The 27,725-nt window shown below is 55.3% G+C and overlaps 1 protein-coding gene across 3 annotated transcripts in view; it reads left to right on the top strand.

Moving 5' to 3' along the window:
• Positions 1-27,725, top strand: part of AKNA (AT-hook transcription factor) — a 42,845-nt gene that overhangs the window by 6,925 nt on the left and 8,195 nt on the right. The window contains exons 3-17 of one of the 3 annotated variants that reach the window (XM_028161391.2): positions 1,140-2,194; positions 3,686-3,760; positions 9,030-9,186; positions 9,912-10,066; positions 12,757-12,816; positions 14,788-14,915; positions 15,302-15,509; positions 17,706-17,860; positions 17,964-18,146; positions 18,965-19,208; positions 20,136-20,242; positions 20,954-21,165; positions 22,801-22,960; positions 26,370-26,546; positions 27,197-27,312. In XM_028161391.2, coding sequence (XP_028017192.2) covers positions 1,140-2,194; positions 3,686-3,760; positions 9,030-9,186; positions 9,912-10,066; positions 12,757-12,816; positions 14,788-14,915; positions 15,302-15,509; positions 17,706-17,860; positions 17,964-18,146; positions 18,965-19,208; positions 20,136-20,242; positions 20,954-21,165; positions 22,801-22,960; positions 26,370-26,546; positions 27,197-27,312 — 3,192 coding nt within the window. Of the gene's footprint in view, positions 1-1,139; positions 2,195-2,790; positions 2,844-3,685; positions 3,761-9,029; positions 9,187-9,911; positions 10,067-12,756; positions 12,817-14,787; positions 14,916-15,301; positions 15,510-17,705; positions 17,861-17,963; positions 18,147-18,964; positions 19,209-20,135; positions 20,243-20,953; positions 21,166-22,800; positions 22,961-26,369; positions 26,547-27,196; positions 27,313-27,725 lie in introns of those variants that run through there. The other 2 variants (XM_054727439.1, XM_054727438.1) reach the window with 2 other exon arrangements.

Below are 27,725 nucleotides of genomic sequence, written 5' to 3' on the forward strand. Positions count from 1 at the left end.
GTAGGTAATGGGTGGGTGAGTGGCCGGCTCGATAGGTAGATGGATAGACGAGTGGGTGGATGGATGAGTGAATATTTCTGGAGCACCTACTATGTAACAATGACAACAATTGCCCACTTTCTGGGGCTTTGCATACTTTATTGTCCTCCCTCCCTCCCTTCCTTTCCTTCTTTCCATTAAGTCAACAAGTATTGAGCACCTACTCTGCAAATGCCATAGTAAATAAAAACAGGGTGTCCTTCCGCTTATGGAGCTTACAGTATAGTGTAGGGGGGATGTTAATGCTACAGCCACATAAGTAAGTGCAAAGCTGCAGCTGGGATAAGTATTCATAGTGAAGGTATTCAGTCTTGTGAACACGTAGGAAGGGAGACTATGACCTAGTTAGGGAGATGTGATAAGGCTTCCTTGATGAGGTCAAGGTTGAGCTAATGCCTGAAGGACAAATAGGCATGAACTAGGCCCAGGGAGGGGAAGGGTGGGAGGACCAGCATGTGCAGAGGCCCTGTGGTGGGAGAGGATGTGGCAGGACTACAGCAGGGAGAGACAGGGGGGCCCTGGAGAGAGATGGGTCAGGAGAGCTAATGGGGCTGGAGGCAGGGACCTGAGGACCTTACAGAGGTTCAGCTCTACCCTGGGAACAACAGGAAGGTGTTGATGAGTTTTCCGATGGGGTCGGGGGGAGGGGGGGAGGGTGAGGACTGAGGAGACGATTAGGTGGTTACTGCAGCGCTTCAGGTGAGAGGATGTTGTCTTGGGCAAAGGTGGTGGTGCCGGACTTCGGAGCAGTGGGTGAGTGACAGCTCTATAGGAGGTGATGGAGACAGATTGGATTATGGGGTCGGGGGTGGGACGGGGCGGGGGCCGATGACAAGATGCCTCCCAGGTTTCTGGCTTGTGCAGCTGGATGGGGATGGTGTTGCCATTTGCTGAGACAGGTTTGAGGTTTGCGTTTGGAGGACCTTTGAGACAGCTGGAGGAGGTGAGGTAAGCACGTGGCCATAGGTGGGTGGGGGCTTTCTGGGAGTCTTGCCATCCCCACTGATGAGGAAACGAACGCCCGAGGGGTGAAATGACTTAGGCAACAGTCCACGGTGAGTCCAGACCCGAAAGTGCTCAGAGAGGACCTGTCTTTCCAGAGTTTGAAGCAGAGGATGTGGACAGCCCCGAAAGTTCCAACTCGCCTCTCGGCTGGCTCCCCCAGCAGGACCCCCCGCCGGGCATGACTGAGGAGGAGCCAGAGGAGGCCCTCGGCGATGATGAAGCCGGACAGAGCCCCCCGAGGTCGGAGTGTGAGGCTGGTCTCTGCTCCGGGGACGATGGAACCACCAGCCCCGTGGCTCTGGGGTGGGGTCAGGCCGCAAGCTGGGTGGCCTCGGGCAAACAAGCCAGGGGAGACAAACTTCCAGAACATTCTGAGGTCAACCCAACTGTTGACCTCAGCTCTGCTAAGTCCTGGAGCAGTGGGACCGTGAGCCTCGACCACCCTAGTGACAGCCTTGATTCTACCTGGGAAGGAGAGACGGATGTCCCCCAGCCCACTGCCCTAGAGGAAACTTTACCACAGAGCCCCAGCCACCACCTCCTAAGTCCAGATGACAGAACTGGAGGAAGCGTTGCCCTGGCAACGCCCACGGAATTCCAGGACTCCGCAGCACCCCCAGCCCAGAGCCTCCAGGGTCCTGCAGATAGATGGAGGAGAGGACCGGCCAGTCTCTCCTGCCCTCAGCCGGGGGACCACACCTGGAAGCGTGCACGGATATCACCTAAGGCGCTCCCTTCACGATTCACTGGCTCCATCAGCCGCCTGAGTCCTCCGCCCAGGCCAGCCCGGCAGGACAGGCCGCCCAGGCAGGGAGCCACGGTGGCTGGCCACTCAGCTTCTGATGCCCCCAAGTACGGCCGGGGGCGGCTGAACTACCCGCTCCCTGATTTCTCCAAGGTGGGACCCCGGGTGAGGTTCCCCAAAGAGGAGAGTTACCACCCCCCCAAGGCCAGGAGGCATAGCAAGCAGCCTCAGGACCCCAGCAGACCCCTGATTTTCAAGTCACCTGCCGAGATTGTGCGGGAGGTGCTGTTGAGCAGTGAGGAAGCCTGCTTGGGAAAGGACCCACCTCCTGCCCACCCCATCACCAGGGTACCTCAAGAATTTCAGACGCCTGAGCAAGCCACCAAGCTGGTCCATCAGCTCCAGGTAAGCTGGACGCATGTCTGCAGGCGTGTCGCCACGGCACCTGCTGCTGGCCTGGGAGGGTTGGGGGGCCCCTGATGCTGGAGAGAGGGTTGTACCCTGATCCATGAACATCGTCCCAAGCCCTTTGCTCAAAAAGAGCAGTGATGACACTCATGCTGCAGGCATGTGTTTGCTTGTTTTTAACTTCTGCTGTGAAAAAATTTGAAACATACAGGAGTAAAAATAGTAAAAGGAGCCCCCATCTCCATCACCCAGTTTCCACCCATTTACCTGACACCCAGCCCCTGGCAACCTTTTTCCTCTGTGGCTCCCCCTCCCCCCACTCACCCTACTGGAGTATTTTTGGAGCAAATTTCAGGCATCAGATCATTTTATTCAAAAATATTTTAGTACCTACATTGAAAGATAAGGCTTCTCCCTTAAACATAACCACAATACCATTATCAGAGCTAAAAGTTAACGTCAGTTCCTTAATATTATCGATACCCAGTCCATGTTCAGCTCTCTCCACGTGTCTCATAAATGGCTTGTTTGCTTTAGTGGGTTCGGATTAGGATCCAAACACAGCTCGTCGATTGCCTTTGGCCAGTGAGTCTTTCGGGTTGTGATCACCTGTTTATTTCCCCTCCAGACCATGAGCACCAGACAGGTAGGGAGTTTGGGGCAGGAACACACCATGGGTGGTCCCCTCCGGAGGCAGGGGAGGCCTGCTGGCCTCTGGGCTGTGGTGTGAGTGGCCACCGATGCCATTGCCTGGATCAAGTCCTTCACTTGGGGTGACGAAGGGTGGCAGCCTCAGGCCATCGTTCCTTCTGTGTTTACGTGATGGAAATCGTCTGTAGAGTAAAACTTTCCCTCATCCACTGCTTGGTTACCAAGGTCTTGTTCCCATGGGAAAGACGGGAGAGATGCTTGATTCTGCCCTCATTGCCAGTTTTCAGAACAACGCGTCACTTCCCTAAGCATCCTGCAAAGGTGACCGGTGACGTCTGCTTTTGCTTTCCCCTCTAGCATGACTTGTTTTAATGACGCTCTTCTGTTTCGTTTAAGGAAAATAGTGACTCTGAGTAGATGCGACGGTCATTTTCAAGTCCTCTATTTTTCTACTAAGGGAACCCTTGACCGTTCATTCATTCAGCCATTAAAATGTACTTACTAAGCACGTACTACATAAGCTGCGAGTGGGCCTTACCTACCCACAGAGCCCACAGACGGCCGGGGGATCTGGATGCGAGTAGTTAGGGTCCTCCGTGATGGGGGTATGTCATGCTTGGTACCACAGCCCAGGGGCCCTCCTCCCTGACTCCTTGCCGGGACGGTGGGAGGGCTGCTGGCTGAGTTGGCCTGCTGCCTCTCACACCCCAGAATTTGGCCACAGGGGTCTGCATTACATGTGAGCCTGAAAGAGTCTCCCAGAAGCCCCTCTGGGGGGTGGGTTCCCTGTGGGGGCCTGGCCTGGGCCGTGACCACTTTGCTGTCCCTGCCCTGCAGGAGGACTACCACAAGCTCCTCACCAAGTATGCGGAGGCCGAGAACACCATCGACCAGCTGCGCCTGGGGGCCAAGGTACGGCTGGGTGGGGGAGGAGTGAGCCCTGGGTGGGGGAGGCGTGGGCCCTGTCCGCTGGGGGATGACCCTTTCCCACAGTCTGCCTCCTGCCTCCCGAGACCTGCCTCCTGGCCATAGTGGAGCCCAGCCCTTCCTTGTCCTACCGCAAGGTCACTTGGCCTGTGACCTTGACCAGAGGTCTCCAGGCCCAGGCTCCTTTGTTAGTTGACGTTCTTGAATCCTAGATTCCAGGGTCCCCAGGGACTGCACCAGAAGCTCTCTCCTTCTAGTTGAGCTCTGGGTTAAGAGGGCCTGGGCTCGATTCCTGAACCCATTATTGCTCAGCTGTGTGACCTTAAGGAAGACCCTTGGGCTCTCTGAGCCTCAAGGAAGTAGCTCAGAATTTCTTCTCAGCCCCTGGTGCTTGTTTCCTGGGCCTGATCCTCCCTGGGTCCCCACTCCGCCTTCCTTCTTCCCCATCATTGACCACAGCCTCCCCCCCCAGCCCCCCTCTGAATGCTGAGCGAGTGCCAAGTGTGTGGCCGGGGAGCATGGAGGGAGAAACCCACCCACCCAAATAGAGCTGGCTGCCAGCCCGCCCAGCCCCCACCCCAACTTGGGAGGAGGCTGTGGGACCTTCCCCTTTTCTGGGGTGAGGCAGGAAGTGAGACCTGCGGCAGCCCTGTGGTTTCCTGTCTCCCCCTCCCACCTCTTGCCCCATCAGGTAGCTGAGGAGGAGGGGGCGGAGCTGAGGGGCAGAGGTGCAGACCCTCCCCTCCCTGGCCTCCCCTCTCCGGGGGACCCCCACGTGCTCCCGGCCCTCCCCCTGCCACAGGGCTGCACTCAGCCTTCTAGAAGAGCTCTGAGTGTGGGCGGAAGCAGCCAGATGAGACAGCGGAAGGGGCCTGCCCTGGAGCAGTTCTCTGTCCCCACACCGGCCTCGCACACAGGCAGGCCCTTCCCATCCCAGCCTCCCCGGACACGTCTGTGCAGGGGGTTCATCAGACCTGCCTCTGGGCAGCCAGTGGGCTCTGCCCGGTATCTTAAGCCTCCTCACAGCTCTGAGCTTCTGAGCGGACTCAGGGGTGCGAGGGAGGGGTGCTGGGAGGACAGTAGAGGGGCTGGGTGGGGCCGCATTCTCATGACTGCAGACCCCAGAAGGTCCTGCGGAAAGGAACTGTGATCCGGTCCAAACCCGCAGCGCCCTGGCTTACAGATTGGGGAACTGGGGCCCCAGGAGAGGCAGAGGCTGCCAGAGGTCACGGTCAGGGGCAGAGGCCCGAGGCATCTCCTTCCTCCCGCCTTTCCTTCTGTCCTTTACTGATGAAGGGGAGGAGTCGGTATGGGGACCTGGCACTTGGCCAGTTCTTCCATAGAGATAGGGAATATCATTGTTCTGAGTAGTGTCACCATGGAGGTGTGTACTGGGTGCCCAGGTGCCAGGCGCAGCGCAGACACGGCAGGGTGGACACAGGGGGAGCACAGCCGCGGTGCCTCCTCTCATCCCCAACCCAGTGGGGACTGGTCTCCCTGTATGCGGTCACCTCTGGGGCCTGAGACCCATCGGGAGGGAAGCCGGGCGAGGCTGGGAGTGGTTCAGTGCCAGCTCACCTGCTCCACTTTCTGGAAAAAGGCCTCCTTGGCCTGTGGGTTCTCCTCACGAGAAGGGTGGGCATTGTCCGCTGGAGCCTTCTAGAAGCTGGACACCCAGTCTCACAGCTGCCCTGGGCAGCAGGAAGGCAGGGCTCGCCATCCCAGGGTGCTGAGGACACGGAGCTCAGGAGGGGCGGGGACTCGCCAGGTCCCACCACGGGGCCTAGGGCTTCTAGCCAGGCAGGCTTCTTGCTCTACCCAGGGCTCCGTAGACTCCACCCCGGGCAGGGAGGTGGAGGTGTACCTGCCCTTCGGGCCCCTCAGCCCCAGTGACCTCCCCTGGGCCTGCTGAGCCCCTCCCTCTGCTCCAAGTCTTACTGGGGAGGGCTGGACCTCTGTGGGGGGAGGAGGGAGCCAGGCTGGGGATGTTGCCCTGGGCACGCAGGCCAGGCCTGGCAGTGGGTAGCCAGCAACAGTGGGGACCCAGGGGAGGAGACGGCCTTTGCTGAGCAGTGAAAGGCGCCAAGAGGAAACCGAGGCTCAGCCAGGCGGAGGGGTTTGCTCAACATCCCACGGCTGGCAAGGGCTTAAAAGCTGGGGATTAACCCTGAGCCTGCCTGGTCCAAGGTGGGTGCTTCTCCCCATGCTGGGGGAGCCCAGCAACAGCCCAGCAACATGGCAGACATGGGGGGCCAGACAGAATGATGATGATGGAGTGATAATAGCAATAATAATAATAAGGGAGGTTAATGGCCACCGTCCTAGGGAATTTACCATGGGGGAAACTGAGGCACAGGGAGGTTACGTGATTTGCCCCAAATCACTCAATAAATAGGTGCCAGAGCTGGGGTTTGATCCAGCAGTTTGGTTCCAAAGCCCACGTCTACCACCACACTGTCGAGCAGAACCAGGCTCTGGCTTCTACAGCTGGGGAGCTGACCGGGAAGTCCATGGCCAGGCCTGGGACCATCCCTGGATCGGGACTGGGTGGGGGCAGGGAGCCCCGGTGGTCAGGAGTCACTGCCTGGCTCTGTTCTCTACACCAGCGGAGAGCCAGAGTTTATGGTGACCTCACATATTCGATGTCCAATGGCCACCTCCCTGCAGCCTCTGTCCCCCGTCTCAGTGCCTCTCAGCGGCCAGGGGATCTGGGAGGCTGCGGAGACCAGAAATATCCCCAAAAAGAATGGAGGGAAGGCGGGAAACTGCCTTCTCTAGAAGTGTGTGGCTTGAGGGCCACTAGTTGGTCCAAAAGCCCCTGGTGGAGGTGGGATGTGGTGGGGGTTGGAGCACGAGAGGTTTCTGTGTTCAGAGGAACTGAGGAAACACGTCCTGTTCTCTCCACTCTCTCCCCTTCTTCACCCCATTCATAAAGCCCATTAGCATTTTAAAGGCTGGGAGAAACCCATCTGTGCAGAGTGTAGTCAGTGATTTAACCCAATGTTTCCCACACTCACTGATTCCCCATTCACCGACTAACCCCCTGAGGGAGGGAGTGCAGTCTAGGGGAGCACCATGGGACGCCGAGGCTTTAAGGGACACCTCAGTAGCTGCCCACACCACCCTCAGCTCCCCCCGCCCCCCAGGGCATCTGCACAAGCCTTTGTCCCCTCTGTTTCAAGCTCCTCTGATCCCCAAAACAATGGGGCCTCATGCTGGAAGCTGCTCAGTTCCTGTTGCTCCTCAGGTTGGGCCTTGGTGGGCCAGGTCTGAGGTTGGGGAGGGACAGGTGAGACAGGGGGCCACGGAGGGCTGGGCTTCCCCCAGATTTGGGTCACCCTGGGAGGAGAAGGGTTCGGGTGGGCAAGGCCTCACGGTTGGGTCTGAGCAGATGGCTGAGGGGATTATTAAAATCCAGCTTTGTTCTCTTTGAGGCTGGGCCTGAAAGAGGAGGAGGCAGCTGGAGGCGGAGTGTGGGGTGTGGGGTGTGGGATGGGGGGGAGTATGCCCAAGTGATGATGCAGGGCCATTGTCCCTCACTTTGGAGCAGATTTTTCTGCCACAGCCAGGACGTGAAGAGCAGCTTAAACAGGGAGAGGCTGCCTGGGGCTAGGGAGCTCCTTCTACCAGGCCCACCCCGAACTGCCCTCTCCTGACCTTGGGGAAGCACAGGGAAGTAAGACCTGCCTGAGGGCTTGAGGAGCAGGGGCACTGAGGCAACACTGGGGAGTAGCTTTTCCAGGGACCTGCCTTGGGTGGAGAGTGATCTGTGGTGATGATGATGATGATGGTGATGCTGGTGGTGCTGATGGTGATGATGATGATGATGATGATGAAGATGATGATGATGATAATGATGATGATGGTGATAATGGTGCTGATGGTGATGAATAAGATGATGGGGATAATGGCGATGATAAAGGTAATAATGGGGATAATGATGATGGGGATAATGGTGATGATGGGGATGAATGTGATGATAGTGGTGATGATGGTGATAATGGTGATGAATGATGGTGTTAATGGTGATGATGCCATAGTGATAGGTATTACAGTGATGATGGCAGTGGTGATGGTGGTGATGGTGATCATGGTGATGATGATGGTGATCACGATGATGAATGTTGGTGGTGTTAATGATGATGATGGCAATGGTGATGGGGATTATAGTGATGATGGCGACCAGGGTGGTGACGGTGGTCACAGTGGTGATTGATGAAGGTGATGATGAATGTGAAGGTGGTGGCTGCAGTTCACTGAACACGCACTGTGCACAGAGAGGTCAGTTAAGTCAGCTGCTCCGGGACTCAAAGGTGGACGTGAACCCAGGCTCTGCAGAGCTCCCACGTGAAGCCGGGGATCGGCGAACTTTCTCTGCTGAGGGCCACACAGTGCCTATCTCCAGCTTGGTGGACCACGCCGTCTCCATGGCGGCGACTCAACTCTGCCGTGGTAGCATGAGAGCAACCAGACACAACACCTAAACAAGTCAGCGTGTCTGTGCTCCCTGAAACCGTGTTCACAACACACCATAGTTTGCCAGCCTTGCCGTAAACGACCGAACGGTGCGCGGGTCTCCTTTAATTCCGAGCTTCAAAAGTCTTCCTTGGCTGGCTGCCTGACTCCAGACTTCTCTCTCACACGCTGGGCTGTTTACCACGTCGAATTTATCCTCCGTGATGGCGGTCTGCTGCCACGGAGAAAACAGTCCATTTCGTTGTTGGTTTACTCATTCACTCAAAGCAGCCATTAATTGCTGATAGTTATTATTAGAAAGTTTTTATTCATACATATTATATCATTATAATATGATTATGCTTTCTCTATGCTAAATATGATACGAATATATTATTATGGTTATAGTATAAATTATTATAACAAATATTATTTTAAAATTATCAGTATGAAAAAAACATGGACGTTGGGGTCAAAGCCAGTTTCTAATCCCAGCCCAGGGATTTATGTGCTGGGGATTTTGAGTAGTGACTTAACCTCTCTGAGCCCCAGTTTCCTCTTCGGAAAAATTGGGATGACGGTCCCTGCCCTGCTTCCCTTTGGGGACTACCTTCAAGAGAGAATGAAATGTAAGCCCTTCGCCCCGTGTTTGGCTTCCCTACCCTCGGGCTCCACTCACAGGGAATAACAAATGCCTGTTTGTTGAGTGTCTGTGTGACGGTGTGAATGAGGGCAAGACCTTTTGCGTGGGTTTGCCCCAGTCCTGACGTGGCCCTGCCTGTGCCTCTCTCCCCAACAGGTGAACCTGTACTCGGACCCACCCACGCCCAGCCACAGCATCCACACAGGGATGGTGTCCCAGGGGACCAAGGTCCTGACCTTCACCATCCCACACCCCCATTCTGTGGAGCGGTGGCCCGGGCCTCCTGAGGCCCCACAGACCTCTGAGGCCTCAGGTGAGTCTGGGAGAGGAGTCATGGCCGGAGGGCTCCCTTTGCCTGTGATTCTGCTCCGCGGGCACTTGGCTCGCCCTCGGGGGGCGCTGGCTTCAGGCCCCGGGAGAGAGGAATGTGCGGCCCCTCCCTGGGCCCCGGGACGTGAAGAGGTCATTGGAGATGTGGAAAGTGTCTCGCTTTAGGCCGGAGCAGCCGGGGATGCCCTCCCTCTGCCACTTGGCAGCTGGGTGATCTTGGGCGAGTTGCATGACAACAAAGAGTCTTGTCACCGTGGAGCCCATGTGGGGACCAGGCCCCGTGCTCAGCCTTGCCACGCATGATCCCACTTAACCCCCCGTTCATCTCCATGGCTGGGTGCCTGCGGGTGTTACCCATTGACGGTTAAGAAGACCAAGGCTCAGGAGCGGTGAGCCCGTGCTGAAGGTCACACGGCTGCACCGGGGAGGGCGGGATTAGAACCCGCATCCTCCTGAGTGAGAGCCCACGCTGTTCCTGGAGCCCCGAGCCTGGCTGGGCTCCCGCTGTGAGATGCGAGGCAGAACCAGACCTTGTTCTCTCCGGTCGACGGGAGCAGCACTGCCCAGCCACTCCTGTGGGCCTGGGTGAAGAGGGCGTGACCAGGAGATGAGTGAGGATGGAGGCAGTGGTTTGGAGGTGCAGCATCTGGGTCTCAGCCCCAGGAAGGACCGTCCTTGGCTCCAGTGTCCCGTGGTTGTGTATTCCAGGGGGGTCGTCAGCTCAAGGAGACCCGAGCCCCTCCTCGTCCTCCAGTGCGCCCACCTCAGGGTGTCTTCCGGAGAACCCCGGCATCTCCCCGGACCAGGCCTCGGCAGAGCGGACCCAGGCGCTGGCTTCTCAGGCCAGACGGTTCCTGGCCAAGGTGAGTGGAAGCCCAGCTTTGCCACGTGGGACATAAGTCACCTGGAGAGACTGGGGCCTCTGCCTGCTTAGTGGAGCGGCTCTGTGAGGCTCACTGTCCCCGCCCTGCAGAGTTACCCTGCTCATGCCTCCCCTGGCTTTAGAGGCCACGCGGCTCCAGCCTCCTCCTTGTCACAAAGGAGCTAGGGTTCACTCCCACATCACCCAGCTTGTTAGTTCATTTCATTACAGAAGTCAATTCTCAGTCACCCCTCAAAGGGCCTTCATATTTTCATCAAACAGTCCAAACAACAGTGAATTGTTTGCAGGTCTGTTTATAAGTACACCCTTGGCCTTTTTCCAGAAGCAGTTAGAAAATGCGTGCCTTATAACCACAGTATACAAACGGAAGTGAGAAACTGGGGCAAAGGGGAAGAAAGGGTAGGAAAACATTAAAATGAACTTAGGGCGAAATGAGTAAACAAAGTATTCTGTTGGACCCTGAACACTGTCGGATTCATGTTTGGCTTTGAGCTTCCTGGCTGTCATTGCGAAAAGGGCAATGGAGTTGTTACATACACGACCGCGTTCAGAAAACTAATTTCTTCAGAGACACACCAGCATTCTTTTCTTCTTTTGGTAACAGCTTTATTGAGATATAATTGACTCATTTAAAAGGAATGCTTCAGTGATTTTTACTATATTCACAGTCATGTACCACCACCACAATCAACTTCAGAACATTGTCGACCGACATACGAAAACTCCACATCCATGAAGCAGTCACTCCCCAGGCCCCCTGCCCCAACCCCTGGTGGTTACTCATCTACATTCTGTCTCTGTGGGTTTGCCTGTCCTGGACATTTCGTTTACTAGTTGTCCTTTTGAGTCTGGCTCTTTCACTTAGCGTGATGTTTTCAGGCTCATCCCTGTTGTCAGCATGAATGTCACCGCCTGGGTCCTGTAACTGGAGACATTTCTCCTTGTCCCGTGTGCTGTCAGGTGAAGCAAAGCCAAGGTCATCACACCGATCCGGAGCCGGGGTACCGGCTGAGCCCTGATGATCCAGAGCTGTGCTGTCTGGTCCAGGAGCCACTGATCACATGGCCATTGAATCCTTGACCTGTGGCCAGTCCACATTGAGGTGTTCTCTAAGTGGAAGACACACTGGATTTCAAAGACTCCGTGTGACAAAAAGAACACAAACTAGCTCACTGATAATTTTGTATATTGATTACATGTCAGAGTAATATTTGAGGTTTACAAAATACACTCTTCAAGTTAATTCACCGGTTTCTACATGTTTAATATGGCTACTAGAAAATTTAAAATTAGATATGTAGTTCTCATTATACTTTTATTTTGTTATGTAGATTTGATGATATAATCATATTTTATAAACTAGCGTTCCCGTTGCAGGAAAAATCCTGCAATAGGGCTTCCTGCTGCACTCTACCCCGGCCCCGCCTGCGCTCCTCCCTCCTCCCCCGCCCCGCCTTCTCCGCCAGCCCGCCTGCTTTTCCCTTCTCCCCCGGCCCCGCCTCCGCTCCTCCCCCTGGCTTGCTTGCTTCTCCGCAGCTTTGCTCCCTTCTGCAGCTCTTGGCTTCTTTCTAAGCTGTCTTGATATGCAAATTAGCTGCTATCTTTGTTGGGGTAATTTGCATACTCGTCCTGATTGGTTGGTGGGCGTGGTTTGGCTGGTGGGCGTTGCGAAGGTGCGGTCAATTTGCATATTTGTCTATTATTAGGTAGGATTTCTATGTTACTTTTCAACCCTGATCTAGATAGAGCTTTCCCAGAAATGACCCCCGAATCATCGTATGCTGCAGCGTGGTCGGGTGGGTGGGGTGGGGTGGGGGTGAAGGGGACAGTTTAAATGCCTATCTGTGGAATAGTGTGCAGACAAGAAGAGGAAGGCATGTGTGTATGTTCTGATGAAAACATTTATTATAATGGTAATAGATGCACACAGTACGCAGGTATAGTCAGTGAAAAGTCTTTCTCACCCTTGCCCTTCGTTCCTAGCAGAAATGTTCACATGCATTTATAGAAATGGTCACACAAGTATAGGGTACCTTGAAGTTTTTAATGTCCCACATTGGCAATAAATTCACTCTGTTCCGAGTTCGAAGGAGGCAGAGAGTAGAAAACCTCCCTCCCGTCCCTGCCCTTCCACCACCCAGTTTTCCCCGGAAGTAATTAATGTTTCCGTGTCTTGCATCCTTCTCGAGAGAGCTTATATACAAGCAATTGTATTTATAGTTTTCCTTTTTTATTTGCCACATATTTTATACAGATGGTAGCACACGAGAAACACTGCCCTGGTCTTGGAGGCATTCATACATCAGAACATACACATGTGCCTTCCTCCTCTTGTCTGCACACTATTCCACAGATAGGCATTTAAACTGTCCCCCTCCCTCCCACCTCACCCTTCCCCACCCGGACCACGCTGCAGCAACTATCCTGCCTCATAGGTCTTCGTGCACATGACTGTGCTTTGCTGTCCATAAATTCCTGGAGGTTCCTTTAATTTTCCCAAGGTGCCATGGCCGAGGTCGGGGATGAAGTCAGTTTCTGGCTCATGCCTCCCCAGGCTTGGCAGAAAACCCACATCCCGAGGCGGGACCCAGCTCCTCGTGCCAAAGCGCCAGTGTGGCTTGCTGCGGGAGTCTGGGTTCATGGAGCGTGCTTCCTCCTCCCCACGTGCAGGTGGAGTCCTTCGTGGGCCTGATGCAGGCAGGACGGCTGACGCCCCAGGATCAGCTCAAGGTACCGCCCACTTGGGGAGATAACCTTAGAGCTGCCAGATCACTGCTCTGTCCCCCATCTCCGAGCCTCGGAAGCCTCATCTGCCGCAAGACGGGCCAGAGAATCCAGACACAGCATCTCCTTTCAGAAGAAACGGCCCCTGCTTAGCTTCCCATGATAATGATCATTATCTCGCAACAGCTACCACTTATTAAGCAACGGTGGTGGCGTGCCAGGCACCGTGGCAAGCTGGTGAAGTACATGGTTTCACTTTATCATCATAAAAACCCAGCAGGGCAGTTACAGTCCTCACCACCATGTCACTGGGATGCAGCCGAATCCCAGAGAGGTGACTTGGAGGTCACACAGCTGATAGATGGCAGAGCCTGGTCTGTCTGATTCCCACGTCCAGGGTCATCATCGCTGCCCTGCACGGCTTCCCACCAATTATCCGGCTCTCGGCCACCAGAAAGAGGCCTTTTCTTTTCTTTATCATAGTAGTAATTGCCCCAAACTGAAAACTAGCTGGGGAGCAGGGGGATGGGGGAGACCCCTGATCTAACCATTACGGACTTTGATATTTCTAGGCAACTGTCGTATGTAACACTTGGTTTTCTGCTGCATCCGCCAGCGTCCCAAAGGAGCAGGCAGAGGTCTCAGAGCTGGGATTTTGGGGTTGGGGGGGGGGGTGTCAATGAAGGGGCAGTTAGCAGGGTTGTGGCAGTGTCAGGGGCCTGACCAGGAACAGGGCAGCCCAGCGACCAGCACCTACGCGGAGCCGTTCCCTCCCGGGTGTCTCTCCTCTCGCCCTGTGACCTCTCCTGGGTGCCTCCTGCTGGACAGACCCCACGGGAAGCCAGCGTGTAGGGAGCTTGAGGCACGGAACAGGATGGGGAGAGAGAGGGCCAGGAGGGACGGGTGTAACACACCTGGTTTGTAGAAAACATAATGTACGGGTATTCCCCTCTGTTGTTGTAGAGACGTCATATGCATTTACCAATTACGAACGTAGGCTGTGTATTATGTTATCTCATTGAGTGGATGATCAAGGACCTTGAACGTGAAAACGGTCAATCTTCTTTACCTCTACCCTGATTCCTCCAGATACAGGGGGGTTGGGAGCTGTTGGACGAAGGAGCTTGACTGCGGACTATGGGGACTAGGTTGTCCTTGGCCTCAGTCTGTCGTCAGCATAGAGTGAGTGGAAGGGGGTGACACTAAGTCAGGGATAGGGAGCCCACCTCCCGTAGGTTTAGCCACGTGTTCGCTATTATCACATTTACTGTGCGGGCCGAGCATGAGTGTGAGGCCCATGAGCTCTGGAGCCGGAGGGCCTGGGTTCAAATCCTGATGGCCAACTTGCTCACTGTGTGACCATCACCAATAACCTCTCAGGCCTGTTTCCTCTTTAAACGAAGAGGGTCACACAGCCCTCTCCCTAGGGTTTGTTGAAGGTTAAATGGACAATGGGAAGTGCTTTAGCACAGGGCCTCCATGCCCGGTGATGCTACTTATCATTATTAGAGGCGTGATGATGATAACATCATCCGTCGTGATGCTCTATAAGGATTCGGGAAAGAGTAACTAAAGTTCCAAAACCCACAGTGTGGCAAATCAAGAATGAAGACCGTGGTCTCTCAAGTACTAGGTCCTTAGGGGGGACACTGTGATAGCATATCTGACACTACAACTGTCATGGAACATTGGGGTTCTTACAGTTCTACCCAGGAGGGACTGGGGCCTCGGGAGCTGGCGCCGAGGCTCCGCGCCACGCCTCCGCGGCGCCAGCCTGATGGCAGATAGCTCAGCCAGGGCGGGCAGGCTCCAGAGGGTCCCCACCGAAACCTCTCCCAGGGACTCGGGCCCAGAGGCCGCCGCAGGCCCAGGCTGAGTGCCATGGCCCTTCCATGGGCGGTCTTGCCCTCTGTGTCTGCAGGGAGGGAGTTCCCAGGGGCTGGGCACGCAGGTCTCCCTCACCTGGTGTGGTTTCAGGTCTTCCAGCAGCTGAAGGCTGCCCACTCGGCCCTGGAGGAGGAATACCTGAAGGCCTGCAGGGAGCAGCACCCGGCGCAGCGGCTTGCCGGCTCCCAGGGGCCGCCTGGGAAGTTTGATCCTGGCAGGTACTGCTGGGGAGGGAGGCCCCGGAGGACAGAGGGGGCAGGCCCCCCTCCCTCGGTCACCAGGAGGGGCACGCTTCATTCTCATAGTGTATACACTAGGGGAACAGCAAAGGCCTAGCGTGATTAGGCACATATTCCAATGGGTGACTAGCCAAGGCTGAGATTTGTGTCTTCTGGTCTCCCTACAGTGGGGAGTGACCTTAGAGACAGGAACTGTAACCCCTCGTTGGAGAATGGGGAAACTGAGGCCAGAGCAGGGAGGGATTTACTCCAGGTCCCATAGCCTGTTGGTGGCAGCGGGGGACTCGGGCCGAGGCCTCTTGATTCCCAGACATGCCTGATGCAGCTGCCGTCCCCAGTGCCCAGAGTGGTGTTTCCCCTTCCAGGGAGCTGGAGGCGGAGATATTCCAGCTGGGCATTCGCCTGGAAGAACTGAAGGACCACATGGAACAGAACCAGCAAAAGCCTGAGCGAGCCGGGTCAGACTCACCTCTGGACAGCCCCCTGGCCACGCCCTCCCGCCACCGCCCAACGTGCTTGCCTTCTCCCTCAGGACAAGCCCACACGCCGGCCATCCAGACCCTCTGCCTTAAGGTATCTCTTTGCCCATCGTATTGGTCCGTTCCATCCTTCATTCATTTCTTCATTCACTGACTTCTTTCCTACATATTTATGGAGTGTGCACCCCTATGCCAGGACCCACGACACATGGTGGGAAATCAGTGGGAAGCACAAAAATAGGTGGCTTCTACCCTCATGGAGTTTTCTGTCTAGTTGAACCAATTACACAGTCATTTAGTTGTAATTTTGATCAGTGGTCTGAAGGAGAAGTATGGGGTTCTATGAGAGTAGATAACAGGGTAACATAAATGAGTTTGAGGGAGTCGGAGAAACTTTCCTTGAGGAAGTAATGTTTAAGTGAGATCTGAGAGTGAGGAGGAATTACCAGGAGCAGAAGAAGAAAAGCTGTCCAGCAGGGAACACAGCCTGTGCAAAGGGCCTGTGGCTAGCGTATGGGACGTGAAGGGGCCTCTGAGAGAGGTGGCTGCAGAGGCAGGCAGGGGCTCCATAATGTAGGGGCTGGTGGCTCACATCAAGCATTTGGTCCTAAACTGCCAGGTTTTTAATTTTAAAAAATGTTTATTTATTGACTTGAGAGAGAAAGAGAGGGAGAGAAAGAAAGAGAGAGAGAAACATCACTTATTTACTCCACTTATTTATGCATTCATTCGTTGCTCCTTGTATGTGCCCTGATCGGGGATCGAACCCACAACCTTGATGTAGCTGGACGATGCTCTATCCAACTGTGCCACCCAGCCACGGCTAACCTGCTAGGCCAGTGGTCGGCAAATTCATTAGTCGACAGAGCCAAATATCAACAGTACAACGATTGAAATTTCTTTTGAGAGCCAAATTTTTTAAACTTAAAACGTCTTCTAACGCCACTTCTTCAAAATAGACTCACCCAGGCCGTGGTATTTTGTGGAAGAGCCACCCTCAAGGGGCCAAAGAGCCGCATATGGCTCGCGAGCCGCAGTTTGCCGACCACGGTGCTAGGCTTTTCAACAGGACATGACCTAAGAAGATTTGCAGGTAGGCCAGTCAGAGACAGGGAGGTGGCAGAGCAGATGGAAAGATGCACGTGAACTTGAGAGGTTTGGAAGGCACATTTGACTGGACTTGGAATGGTACTGAGAGGGGAGGGAGCCAAGGATGACCTCCAGGCTTCCCGCTTTTGGTACTGGATGGATTTGGGGATGTTCACTAAGACAGGTGTCCTTGGACAAGGGCTGTCCATGGAAGGGGCTTTGTAGACCTTTCTCTAGTCCACGTCACAGCCCCTGAGAGGCGATCACGATCTGTGTTTTGCGGTGGTCGCACAGGTGACGAGGTGGAGTCTCTGCCTCGTGGCCTGTGCTCCTGGCCACCCACAGGCCACCGGTGCTGCAAGAACATCTCTGTTGGGGATTGGAGCAGGAGAATGCTGCCTGCTGGGTGGGGCGGGGCTGGTGGAGGGCGGGCACTGCTTTAAGGGAAGTTCTCTCACATTGTGCTCGGCCCCAGTTGGTAGGAAACCATACCAGGCGCTCTCTCTTGTACTTGCTGGTAAAAGCCCGAGTGCGTGAGGGACTTCCATGCTCCCGCAGCGAAGGTGTTGTGGGGGCTTGGATGTCCATCCTGGAATGGAGGGGGGTCAGGAGAGATGCTTCTGGCAGGAACTCTGGGTTGAGATCTCAGCTCTGCCCCTTACTTCTGTGTGACTTTGGGCAAATCATTTGCGCCTTAGTTACGTGTCTGTAAAATGGGTCATAATAATCGTATGTGCCGGTGGGATTGTTGTGAGGTGATACCTGTACAGTGTCTGGCATGTAGTAGGTGCTCAATTAATGGTAGTTATTGCTGAGAATCATATGATCCAGTCCCTACATGTTGCCCACACATAAAAAGGGTGGTGGTGAGTCTGACCTAGTTTTTACTCTTCCACACCAGCATGAGGAAGGTCCTTTAAAAAAAGTAAAGTTTAGCCCGGCCAGCGTTGCTCAGTGGTTGAGCATCGACCTACGAACCAGGAGGTCACGGTTCGATTCCCCATCAGGGCACATGCCTGGGTTGCACACTTGATCCCCCGTGTGGGGCGTGCAGGAGGCAACTGATCAGTGATTCTCATTGACGTTTCTCTCTGTCTCTCCCTCTTCCTTCCTCTCTGAAATAAATAAAAAAACATATATTTTTAAAAGTGATGTTTCGGTATCTGCTGAATCTCTGCCCCTCCTCCTTTCTGGCCCCCAGCCTGACGCTCCCAGCACTGACCCCTGCGCATTGCACGTGAACGTGGAGGTGAGCCCTGCAGGCAGTGAGGTGGAGGGCAGGCTGCTGGGCCTCCCGGTCCCTCTCAGGCACAAGGAGCTGCAGGTGGAGCAAGACTTCCAGGGGCTCCTGGAGCGGTGAGTGCCCACCAGGAGGGAGCCGGGTATCGGGCCCCATGGCTGGATCTTGGCTGTCCCTGCTGGGCAAAGGTCATGCCCCCCTGTGTGTGTCCTTCTGCAGGTACCTCAGTGTGAAGTCCCTCCCAGAAGCCATGAGGGCGGAGGAGGAGGAGGAGGAGGAGGAGGAGGGCAGAACCCTGGAAGTGGACGGGTCAGCTTCAGCTCCGGGGAAGGCACAGACCACCAGGCTTCCCTCACGGCAGCTCCCGGTGCGGGCGGAGAGAAGTCACGGGACCCCCCTCGAGTATGTCTGTGAGCCGCCCTCCTCGCCCCCACTTGTCCCAGACCCACTCTGAAACGACAAGGGTGCTGACTGTCTTAGTGAGTTAGACCGCTCTTCACGGTGTGGACATGGCTTTCCTGGCCTGTAGCTCAGCGTCTCTCCGGAGTGTGGAACGTGCCCATTGACGGCGCTTGACAATGGCTTTGGGTTGTGGGATGTGAGTTTCAGGAGGTGAGACGCAGCATTAAACAGCAGTCTTCTCCTTGTCGGTCCGACCGTCGAAGTGCATCCAGGAGAGTCTCAGTGAGTGCTGGCATGTCTTTCTTGGGCTTCCTTTAGAGAGAGAGAGAGAGAGAGAGAGAGAGAGAGAGAGAGAGAGAGAGAGAGCAGGTCTCAGGCCTGAGTCTTCAGCAGGCAACAGGATCTATTTAGGTAGAAATACAACAATATTGTCTTCCTGTTTGTTTTAAAGTTAGTTTCTATTTGTAACACAAAATGTCGGTCTTCCGTTTATAATGGGGACCAAGTCTTTCTGAGTAGACTGACGTTTGTGGACGTGGCTGACAGAGGGAAAATGGGGTGCTCTTCACTCGTCTGTTTCCACACTATTTCCCCTGCGGTGTGTTGGGTGCGTTTTTTTTGGCATCACATTTAACAGTCGAGAAAAATGAGGTTCAGAGAGGGGAAGTGTCTCGCCCAAGGTCACACAGCTAGAAGGTGACAGAGCCAGAGTGGGCATCCAGGGGTGTCTGACCAGAGCTTGTGCCCTGGGCTGCTGACTCCCAGGGCAGGGCTGCCCGGCTCACGCCAGGGCCTCACATCCTCTCCTTCGCTGCCAGGGAGGCTGTGGAGCAGTCGGCGTCCACGAAACCAGCAGGCTTCCATGCAGCCATGGCCGGAGATGGGCACCAGCTGGGCCTGGGCAAGGCCGAGGCAGCCCCCCCGGGCCCTGGTAGGCCACCCCACTCTCGGGGCACCAAGCCGGCGGCGTCCCACCAGAGCAGTCTGACCAGCCTGGAGGGAAGCGGCATCTCCGAGCGCCTTGCACAGAAGTCTCTACGCCAGGCTGGCGGGCACCTGGAGGTAGGTGTCCAGGGGGCCCCCGGGCTCAGCCTCGGGGAGCTTCCTGCCCCCAGGCCTTTGCTCACACCGTTCCTTCTGGGAATGTCTGCTCCTGTCGCTGCCAGTCACAATCCTGCCCAACAGACGGGGCTCAGGCCCAATGCCACCTCTTTGCCTTGGCCTCCCCCAGCCCTGCCCCTCTGCCAGCATCTCCTGTTCCTCCTCTGACCTTGCAGCCCCCTCAGCACAGCTGGGGGACTGTTCTGGACTCCATGCCCTGTGTGCGCCATTGGAGCAGGGATTTTAAACTGTAACAGGGGTCACAGATCATTATGGAAATGTGACTTATTCCCAGAGAATCTCACACACACACACACACACACACACACACACACACACACACACACACACACGTCGTCCTAACGCCATGGTACGGAATCTGCACTGGAGCGTGAGGGCAGGCACCTGGCTCACTCGGTGTGTGCTCCGTGCCCTGCATGTGAGGCCGGGTGTGCAGGGAGTTAGACGGATTCCCTTTTCCGAGTCCCTGGGCATTTCTGCAGTCAGAGAGGACCATGTGTCCAGGCCCAGGCCAGGCGACACGAAAATGAGCACCCCTTCCCCTATGGGACTGCTTTCTCCTCTTTCTATTCCTCGGCTCGGGAAGTCTGCAGTGTCCCTCCCCAGGGCCGTGGCTCCCACTCCTCAGGGGAGGGGGACTCCCTCAGGGTCCTCTCAGGGTGCGGCGGCCCTGCTCTGGGACTGGTGCTCATGGGACTCCACACCTGGGGACCCTCACCCCTGGGCCTGGCTGTTGGGAACTGGGCCAGTCTCCCCAGTCCAATCTGTCAGCCCCTGGAATGTGAGGCCCCTGGCCGGGGACTCGGGAGTCTTCCCAGTCTGCCTCTGGCACATTCCTGGGACTTAAAGGGACACTGCCTCTTTCAGGAATCCTGGATGGCATCCCCCGAGACAGACAGTGGCTTTGTGGGCTCAGAAACCAGCAGAGTGTCGCCCCTAACCCAGACCCCAGAGCATCGGCTCTCCCACATCAGGTACCCCGGGGACCCCACCCTTGTCCCATCAGTGCCAGATAGCCTGGGAATCGAGGGACCTGTGAGCAACAGAACAAGGGCTGATGGTCTGGGCCTTCTTGGAGCCTTCACTCATCCCCCCAACAATGCTTCCTCGCCCCCATCTTATTGATGGGGGCGGGACCTGAGGCTCAGAGAGGGAAAGGGACTTGCAGTCACTCAGCCAGTTAGCGACAGAATGGGAGATAAGGATGTGTTGAGCAAATAACTGAGCGGATGTGAATGAATAATAAAAACTGGGAGGGTGGTGTGAGGTGAGCAAAAGACGAGGACAAAGGGCAGTTGGGATGGCCTCCTGGGGAAGAGACCCCTGGAACCCGAAGGGAAGAGAGAGGGTGGAGGGACTCAGGTGAAAGGGGAGTGACGGAGCCTCAGGGCCAGGTGCTGGCCCCACGGGGACCCACATGGCAACCGGGGCTGCAGGGGAAGAAAGGGTTAGAAATTCTGCTTCTCTGTATATCTCCAAAAATAAAATTGAGCTTTTTAATTTGGCCTAGATGGGTGGGCCGGTGGGCAGCTGGCAGGTGGGCAGCTGGCATGTATAAGGGGGTGCGTCCTCAGAAAGACACAGTCCTAAAGTCCGGAGCCATTGGTTTAGGGTGTGGAGGGGCTCGGAGGCTGTGGCCTCTCTCTACGTGACCTCAACGTGTCTCTCCCTCCGTGATCCCCTAGTGCCCCAGGGACATTAGCCCAGCCCTTCACTGCTTCTGTGCCCCGGGATGCAGCCTCCCACCCCCACACCAGGGGTCTTCCGGTCCCCAGAAGAGCCACTGAGCCCAGAACACCCAGGAGTCGAGCCCAGAGGCACCCCTCCACCCGGGACAGTCCTCTCCGCCAGAGGGCACCCAGCTTCCTCCTGGAGCCGGCGGCGGCAGCCGAGATGGGTGAGTGGATGGTACTGTACCTGGGTTGGCCAGGCCCTGGCGGTGGCCGGATTGCCTGGATTAAAGAAATCAAACCAACAAAAAACTTGCATTACCCTTTAAGATACAAAATATCATACAGGTTCATTGTAGGAAAATTTGAAATTACAGGCAGGAAGGACACAAGGGAACAAAAGAAAAAAATACGCTGAAAACTGTCCGTGCTGACATTTTGGTATAGAACCTGTGGGCTGCTTTCTATGCCAGTGTGTGTGTGTGTGTGTGTGTGTGTGTGTGTGTGTGTGTGTGTATCTGACATTTTTGTATAGAATCTGAGGGCTGCTTTCTGTGTCAGTGTGTGCGTGCGTGTATGTGTGTGTGTGTGTGTGTGTGTGTGTGTGTGTATCACATATGGGTGTGTGCTGATTTACATACACTTAAAATGGAAATAGGATCATGTTATGTTTGATACATGTATGTTAGATAACCTTTTCCCCCCCATTAATCACTGTATCATGAACACTTCCCATGTCTATCAAATCTATCTCTATTTTTTTTACATTTAAAAATGCATGTGGGCTTTTTACTGAAATAAAATATACAGGAAAGAACACAAATGGATGTATTTTCCCAAAGTGAACACAGACCAAGAAACGAAGCATGATCAGAGCCTCCGCACCCACTCCAGCCCTTCCATCGCTCCTACCCTCCCAAGGGGAGGCACTGCTCCGACGTCTAAAACCTCAGATTAGCTTTGCCTCATTTTAAGGTTCATCGTTTACAATTTTTTAAATGAAACTTTAACTGAAGTTTTATTAATTAATTATAGAAGTCATACACTGAGATTCCACGTGCCCTTTGCCCGGGTTCCCCGTGGCACAGCCAGATCCTGACATGGACTCGGTGGGCTCCTTCCACACACAGGCCGCCTCCATAGACACGCCCACTTCCCTCCCGCCTCCCGCTCTCCGCAGCTCCTGGTGACCACTAATCTGTTCTCCCTGTCTGTAATTTTGCCATTTCCAGAATGTTATGTAAATGGAGTCGTATAATATATATCCTTTGCGGTTGGCTTCTTCACTCTGCATGACTCTGAAGGTTTATCTAGACTGTCCTTTGTGGTTTGCTCCTTTACCTATCCCCGGGGCTCACTGCTGTTAACGCGTGGGCCACATTAGCGCTCAACCCCTGGCCGCCCATCCCTTTGGGAGGCTAAAGTGGGGAACGTCCTCCCCCAAAACACACTCGTGGGCAAAGGTGTGACTCATTTCAGAGAGAGGTGGAGGCTCCGAAGCCAATTCCAGAACCACAGTGAGATGCACGACAGAGTCTGGGGGACCCACGTGAGGAACAATGAGCTCTTTGTAGGGGAGCGGGGGAGGTCCTGGAGGCTTGGATCTGATGCCAAAATAGTGGGCTGTGAGGGGCATGCTAATTACAAGTAGCTTAGCAGGCCGAGCTTAGCGCCCCAAACTCCCAGCAGAGACCACGTCTTCTGGTTTTGAGGTTCGTAGGTCACTGACCTCACCAGGAACTTCATTAGTGACCTCAGCCGGGCACTGTCTCTTCACCCCCGATTCTTCCACCCAAAATACAAGTTTGCACAGTGAGGGTCTTCTCCACATAACTCACTTTGGTCTCCTTCTGCCTCCCCAGCGGTCCCTGGCTCGCAGCTGGAGGGGCGAAAGCGGATTTCGGAGCAGCCCCGCCCCAGCACGGGAAGCAGCCCAGCCTCCACCCAGGGCCCTGCAGCGGCGGCTCTGCCCCGCGGACCGGCAGACACCACCTCAACCCTCCTCACCAGGACAGGGCGCGAGTAAGTCAGGTGCTTGGGCACTGCAGATTCAAGGTCGCCATAGAGACCAGAGAGTGATGCCGAGGGAGGCAGGGCTTGCTCAGCCCTCACATCCAGCGGTGGCTCCCGCCTCCCAGGCTATTCCTGTGGGACCTCATGGACGCAGACTTTGAAGACACGTCTCCACCAGTGGGAAATGATGTGGAGGGTCACCTTTCTGGTGCTGAAACCCCTCTTCCTGCCCCCCAACATTTCCCTCCCAAGATATGTCTGCACGAGCCAGGGCTGTGTTTTCTGCAGTTTATGCATTCATTGTATGAACTGAGAAGATACGTTTTCTTTCTTTCTTTCTTTCTTTCTTTCTTTCTTTCTTTCTTTCTTTCTTTCTTTTTTTTTTTTTTAAATGTTTCTATTGATTTTTTTAGAGAGAGAAGAAGGGAGAGGGAGAGATAGAAACATGGATGCATCAACATCAATAGGCTGCCTTCTACACGCCCCCTGCTAGGGATCGAGCCCACAACCTTGGCATGTGCCCTGACCAGGAGTCTACCGGTGACCTCCTGGTGCGTGGGTTGATGCTCTACCACTGAGACACCCTGGCCGGGCGAGGCTGTTTTTCCACTTCTTTTTAACCCGAGCACACTTTTTCTACTAAGAAAGTGGTTCCTTGCCTGGTGGAGCAGAAACGGGAAAATCGGTTGGTCAGCCTTCTCAGCTCTCCTCCGAGTTGGTTTTGGCCCAGTGGTCCACCTCATGCCTGTGCTAGGACGGGCTGTCTGCCCCAGAATCCGGGATGCGCCGGGGAGACCCTGTGCAGTGACCACCCGAAACCTCCCTGGCTTGTGCCATCACGGGGCCGTGTGTCCTGTTGTCTTTGTGAAGTCAGGTCCAGCTGCTGGCGTTGGGCTTCCAGGCCTGAGCTGAGTAAGTGTACCCCTGCGGTCTCCCTGACACCAGCATGGGAATTAGAGGCGCAGGAATAGAATAGTGGGCGAGACACTGTACTTGGCCTCATGAGGCTCCCCATCTTGTAAGGTGGACAAAGAAACAGGTGGTCACCCCCCTCAGTGTGGTAAGTACAGTGATGGCAGAGGCTCAAAGGGCTGTTGAAGCACAGAGAAGGGGCATTTAGCTCAGTCGGAGGCTTTCAGGGAGGGCTTCCTGGAAGAAGGGGTGTCTCAGCTGAGACCAGGGGAAGAGTCATGAAAGAGTATCCCAGCAGAGGGAACAGCATGTGCAAAGGACTCGAGGTGTGAGGGCACCATCGTCTTTGAGGAGTCAAATGTTCATTCTAGCCAGATCCGTGAGTGAGAGGTGATGGGTGTTGAGCAATAAAGGCAGAGAGGTCGATGGGGAGACCTGGGTGGGGGATCTTGGAGGGCCTCAGAGGCCGTGGGTAGAGGTTTGGATGGTGGCTCAGCTCAGAGGTGTTCACTGAATATTCATGAATGCATACAGACTCCCCCGAGCACAGTGAGGGGGTCTTAGCAGGGGAGTGGTGTGGTCAGGTTGACGTCTTAGAAAGAGCTCTCTGGCCACTACATGCGTGAGAATGGGGGCCTGGAGACTAAGAGGCTGCCTCGCCCAGAAGAGAGGCGATGGGTGGGGAGGGGAGGGGTGGGAGATGCATCTGAGAAAAGATATTTAGGCGTTGGGCCCACAGGACTTGGTAGGTGGGTAACGTTAAGGGGTGTTCAGGGAAGGAGTAGGATGTAGAATGACTCCCGATTTTTGGCTGGCCATACAGTTGGATGCTAATATGGAGATGGGGACCCCATGACGGGGAGTAAGTTGGCAGGGAAAGGTGAATTTAAGGGTCAGCTGAGTCACTAAAGAGTTGCCAGGAAAACTGAGATCCTGATAGAAAGAAGCCAGAGAGAGCAACACCCAGGCGGGTGTTCCCACCCCCAGGCCCTGGTTCAGCGGCCTTGGGCAGGGGCAGGCTGCCGGAGCCAGAGCCGCCCCGGTCCTGCCTCCCAGGGGTTAACTGGTGACAGAGTCTGGCTCTCCTGCAGCCGCCTCCCTCACAGTTGGCCCTGGAAACCCCAACAAGCGTCTCCCTGGGGATTACCAGGGAGACCAGCTGCCCTTGGTCGCACTGCGGGGTCACAGCAGGAGCTGGAGAGAGGCCTCCCACTCCCTCCGCTCCCCCACCTGAGAGCTGATGTTTGCTGGCGGTGGCGCCAGGAGACACCCATGGGTCCAGGGGCCACCAGGCAAGTGGTAACCCTGAGGGGAGCCCGCATCAGCCCGGAGGATGGTCATACCGAACCAGACTCGGACACTCCGTTGGGGTTGGAGTGGGGAGGGGGGTCGTGTGTGGGAGGGAGTGGGAGTATTGGGTGGGATTGTCTGCCAGGGTGCCAGTGACACCCTGAGAGCGAGCTGGAGGTTCAGGGACCGGTTGGAGAGAAATGCATACTTACTCCCTAGATGCTGGGGGCTCGTTGAGACGCCTTCCGATAAGAGGTGCGCTGGGTTTGGGGTTCGCAGGCATTCCAGCAGCCCCTTTGCTCTGCTCCCTCTTGGAGCCCCGAGTCCCGGTCAGTAACGTTCCCAGAGCTCCTGTGCGGTGTAAGGGTCTCGGGTTGTGAGGCAGGAGGCCTGCTCCTTGCCTGCCCGCGGCCCACTATCTGGCCGGGGAGGCAGGCAGACAAAGCATCGTCTGCCAGGAGCGGAGAGATGGGCTTGGACCACGCAGGAAGCATCTGCGGGGAGCCAGGAGGGAGTGGCCAGGTCAGGGCGGGGAGGGGCCGGGCCTGAACGGATAGTGAGGATTTCTACAGACAGAGGTGGAAAGAGGGAGGGCAGCCGGGGCCTGAGGCCGGTCAGAATTCAGATGTTAAAGGGAGACTTCAGCCCATGCCCTCTGTATTCTGCACCCTTGTCTCTATCGAGAACTGGTCACCAGTGGTCAGAACTGCCACTCAGAGGCCCCGCATGTTAGGACCGGTGAACCTCAGAGACATTTCTGCTCTGCTCACCGAATGTGCGGGACGTGATCTCAGAGAGGTTCGAGATGTGCACCAAGGCCCTGGGCAGGTAGATGCGCTGGTTGGAGCATCGTCCCAATATGCCAAGGTTGTGGGTTCGATCCCTGGTCAGGGCACGTACCAGGAATAGCCAATGAATGCACAAATGAGTGGAGCAACACATAAGTGTTTCTCTGTCCCTGCCTCTGCCTGTCTTCCTCTCTGCCTCTCTCCCTCTCTCTCTCTCTCTCTCTCTCTCTCTCTGTTTCTCTCTTAAAAAAAAAAAAAGATAGTGGCAGGAAACGTGAACACACAGGGAAGTTCTAGACTCAAATGGCAGCGGAGTTGGACCCTGTGACTCCTAGGAAAGACAAGCCTGCTCCATCGGGCAGCACTCGGGGTGGCTGAGCTCCCCTCATCTGCATCCGTCCTTTGTTGCTGTCTCCACCCCACCCCAGCCAGGCCATCCGCGAGCTGCAAGAGGAGGTGTCCCGGCTCCGGCTCCGGCTGGAGGACAGCCTGCACCAGCCGCCCCAGGGCAGCCCCACACAGCCAGAGTCCGCCGTCAACCACCCTGTCCGGGCCCGGGACCGGCCAGCCGACTCCCCAGCCGCCTGGGGCATCCCCTATGGCAGGTGGGTGACCCCCAAACTCCTACCCCATGGCCTCGGCAGCAGCCGCAGAAGGTAGACATGGCTGACCTCTGGCTCTCCCCAGAGATGTGGACACAGCCACAGCCATACCCCTCTCTCACTCATCTACTCATTCGTTCACTCAATCATTCATTCACTCAATCATTCATTTACTCAATCATTCATTCACTCTTCGTTTTTTTACTATGTAATATTTGATGCATAAAAATATAGTAAATATATGCGTTAATAATAAAGTGATACAATGACTATCCCTGAACTCACCACCTAACTAGTGAATATTTTCAGGACTCTCACCCACTGCCTCAGCGGACATTCGTGATGATAACATGAAACCAGCTAACTTTGAATGCTTCTCTGGGAGGCTCTAGGCTAAGGATTTTAGGGAGCTTGTCTCACTAATCCTTCTAACAAACCCTCTGAAGTAATTGCTCTGATTATTCCCATTTGACAGATGAGGAAACTGAGGGTCAAGCCACTTTCTGTGATTCTAACTGCAGGGTCTTTAGTTTGGACCGTGCTCTCCTCCTCCCATTACAAATATTTCTCTGGGTTGGCCTTCTCACTGCATAAAACCTCATCCGGTGACATCAGCTCTTTCTCTCTCTCTCTCTCTCTCTCTCTTTTGCTAGTAAATCCACAGAGAGATTGTCCAGTGAGCCTGGAGGTTCAGAGTCACCTGTCCCCGCAGGAAGGCGGCGAGCCAGGTCCTCCTCGGTGCCGCGGGAGGTGCCCCGACTGTCCTTGAGTAAGTGACCGCCTGCCAGGGCTGATTTCTGGAGGCCAGTCTGGGCCTGTTGTTCAGCGGTCAGGGACCGTAGCAACAGGCTTAGACAAAACGTGGAGAAGGCTTTTGTGTATCTGTGGTAGACAATCTCACTTCACCTTCCCTGCAAGATAGGTCCTCCTACCCACGGCCTGCAGATAAGGACACCCATGCCCAGAAGTGCAGGGGACCTGCCTAAAGTCACACACAGCTCTGGAATCAGTGGCCGGGGTCAGCCCCAGGTCACGCCTTCCTGGCCGTGTGACCTTGACCGGGTTGTTTACCTGTTCCGTGCAATTAAAGGGACAGCTACCGGTGCAGGAATGATAGCATCTGCCTCCGGGGGTTGCTGTGGGGGTGCAGGACACTGTATGGGCAGTGTCTGGACCAGTGCT

The sequence above is a fragment of the Eptesicus fuscus genome, chromosome 15 (assembly GCF_027574615.1).
Source record: "Eptesicus fuscus isolate TK198812 chromosome 15, DD_ASM_mEF_20220401, whole genome shotgun sequence".
Lineage (NCBI taxonomy): Eukaryota > Metazoa > Chordata > Mammalia > Chiroptera > Vespertilionidae > Eptesicus > Eptesicus fuscus.